Source organism: Alosa pseudoharengus, unplaced genomic scaffold (assembly GCF_046254945.1).
Source record: "Alosa pseudoharengus isolate Yale_2024_CS ecotype anadromous, Long Island Sound unplaced genomic scaffold, YU_APseudo_1.1 YU_APseudo_1.1_scf_18, whole genome shotgun sequence".
In the NCBI taxonomy this organism is placed as follows: Eukaryota; Metazoa; Chordata; class Actinopteri; order Clupeiformes; family Clupeidae; genus Alosa; species Alosa pseudoharengus.
The window spans coordinates 607,501-610,000 of record NW_027468650.1 but is presented as its reverse complement, the minus strand read 5'-3'; the positions used below and the strand labels follow the sequence as shown (position 1 = coordinate 610,000).

The 2,500-nt window shown below is 46.2% G+C and overlaps 1 protein-coding gene across 2 annotated transcripts in view; it reads left to right on the top strand.

Moving 5' to 3' along the window:
- mrc1a (mannose receptor, C type 1a) overlaps positions 1-2,500 on the top strand; it is an 80,475-nt gene that overhangs the window by 41,881 nt on the left and 36,094 nt on the right. For both annotated transcript variants that reach the window (XM_076290024.1, XM_076290025.1), the window contains exon 14: positions 1,119-1,197. In XM_076290024.1, coding sequence (XP_076146139.1) covers positions 1,119-1,197 — 79 coding nt within the window. The remainder of the gene's footprint in view (positions 1-1,118; positions 1,198-2,500) is intronic.

Sequence of the window (2,500 nt, the reverse complement as noted above, 5' to 3'; positions counted from 1 at the left end):
ATTAGTATACCTCCCTCTCTCTCTCTCCCTCCTTCCCTCTCTGTCTTGTCTCTGTTATGAGGCATCGTATATGGTGGCTACATCTGCACTATTCTGTTCTTGAAAACATTTCAAAACTAAAGTGATATCTCAAAGTCAAAGTCTGCTTTATTGTCAATTTCTTCACATGCCAAGACATACAAAGAGATCGAAATTACGTTTCTCACAATCCCACGGTGGCGACAAGACATAATTTTACCAATTAAGTCCACAGACAAACATAACATTCAAGTAAACAATAAAAAGTAAATAAGAAGGCACATAATGAAGAAATAAGAGCAGCAAAATTGGGTTGAAATTGTGCAGTTGTGCATACAGTAGACAGTCAATATAATAGTTCAAAGTCCGGCCAATAAATGGCTGAGGTAGTTCTGTTTGACCTAAGTAAGCAAGTGGCATAGTGGTGCAAGTTATGTAAGAGCAGCAGAAGTGTGTTGTGTTTTCAGGACAACAGGACAACAACAACAAGTTACAAAGTGTGCAAGTGTACAAGTGGAGTAGTGCAAGTGGAGTAGTGCAAGTGGAGTAGTGCAAGGCGGCCATTGTGGGTCCAAAGTCCAGGATGTTATGTAGCTGAGGGTGGAGGGGGGAGAGAGTTCAGCATCCTAACAGCCTGGTGTATGAAGCTGTTGGTGAGTCTGGTGGTGTGGGAGCACAGGCTTCTGTACCTCTTCCCAGAGGGCAGTAGATCAAACAAATTGTGAGCGGGGTGACTTGCATCACTCACAATTGTGGTCGCTTTGCGGGTGAGGTGGGTGGTGTCTGTCCATACGAAAGCCCGGTGGGTTAGCGTTAGGGTTAGCTCTAAACCTCTGTCCATATGATAGCCTGGTAGGTTAGGGTTAGCGTTAGCCCTAGCCCTCTGTCCATACGATAGATTGGTGGGTTAGGGTTAGCCCTCTGTCCATACGATAGCTCGGTGGGTTAGGGTTAGCCCTCTGTCCATACGATAGTCCGGTGGGTTAGCGTTAGCCCTCTGTCCATACGATAGCCCGGTGTATTCAGCTTCGTATCAGTGCAGTCCAATGACCCCCCCCCCTTTCCATCTTTCTCTCCTCCTCTCTCTCCACCTGTCTCAGGTATTACCATGACTCTCCAGCCTGGATCGGATTCAAAATGGATCCCCAAGGTGGATTTGTGTGGAGTGATGAGTCCCCGGTGCGTCTTAACGCCACTTCTCAGTGTTTAAGTCTGAGGGCTGTATTTTGGGTCACCAGCGCATGGCGTAAAGTTCGTTATTCACCAGCGCGAAGTTGAATTCGTTATTTTGCACCTTAATTTTTTAAGCATTGCGCCCAGGGGTGTGGCAATTAACAACCTAGGGAGGGACCTGGCGCATTGTCTAAAAATCGCTATCATACACCACCTAAACCTGGTCAGAAGTCAATGGCGAGTTGTTCATATGCTATTTTAAGAGCGCATGTCAACAGTCATATTGGCAGGTGCATGCACCATCCTTCTATCATTCATGAATGCACACCAGCGCACGTCCATGCAAAGCATTACAAATTGCACGATTACAATGGTAAACATAATTAGAATAAAGATATTACGAAATACTGTACATCTCATAATGAGTAGTTATTCACCATCATTTGCAAATTGGTAATGACGGTTAAAAGTGATTAGGGGAGAGGCGAGAGACACGTGTGGAGCACAGCTGAAGACGCACTGTCACGAGATATAAGCAACTCCTCTGCAGGATAAATGTTGTCCCTGCTGAAAAAAACAGCTAGAAACCAGCTTATGCTGGTAGCTGGTTTTAGCTGGTTTAAGCTGGTCTTTGCTGGTTTTCTTCCAGCTCTTGCTGGTCTTTGCTGGTGTAGCTGGTTGGACCACCAGCTGGATATGCTGGCGTGACCATCTGAGGAAGCTGGTCATGCTGGTTTGACCAGCCTGTCGTGTGGGATACAGCTGGTGCAAGATGGTCATGCTGGTGACCAGCCTGCCAAGCTTGACATTGTTGGTGTAAGATGGTCATTCTGGTTTGACCAACATAAGCTGGCACGGCCAGTTAAACCAGCAGTGTAGACCAGCAACACCAGCTAAAATGACCAGCTTGAGGTGGTACGACAAGCAAAACCAGCTGAATTACCATCGTTAGGTGGGTAAACCAGCTGAAAGTATGTTTTCGCAAGAGATTTGCTGGTCTAGCTGGTCAACCATCATATGGTGGTCAAACAAGCTGGTCAACAAGCTGGTCAACCAGCAAACCACCTTTAGCTGGTCAGGCTGGTTTTTTCAGTAGGGCAGTTGTATGATTATTTTCGGCATTTCTTTTGACTGGCTGTTTTACACCGGCAATATGTCGCCACATACTTGTTAACATTGCTCCGATGATCTCCCTGCTGAAAAAACCAGCCTGACCAGCTAAAGATGGTTTGCTGGTTGACCAGCTTGTTAACCAGCTTGTTTGACCACCCTATGATGGTTGACCAGCTAGACCAGCAAATTTCTTGCG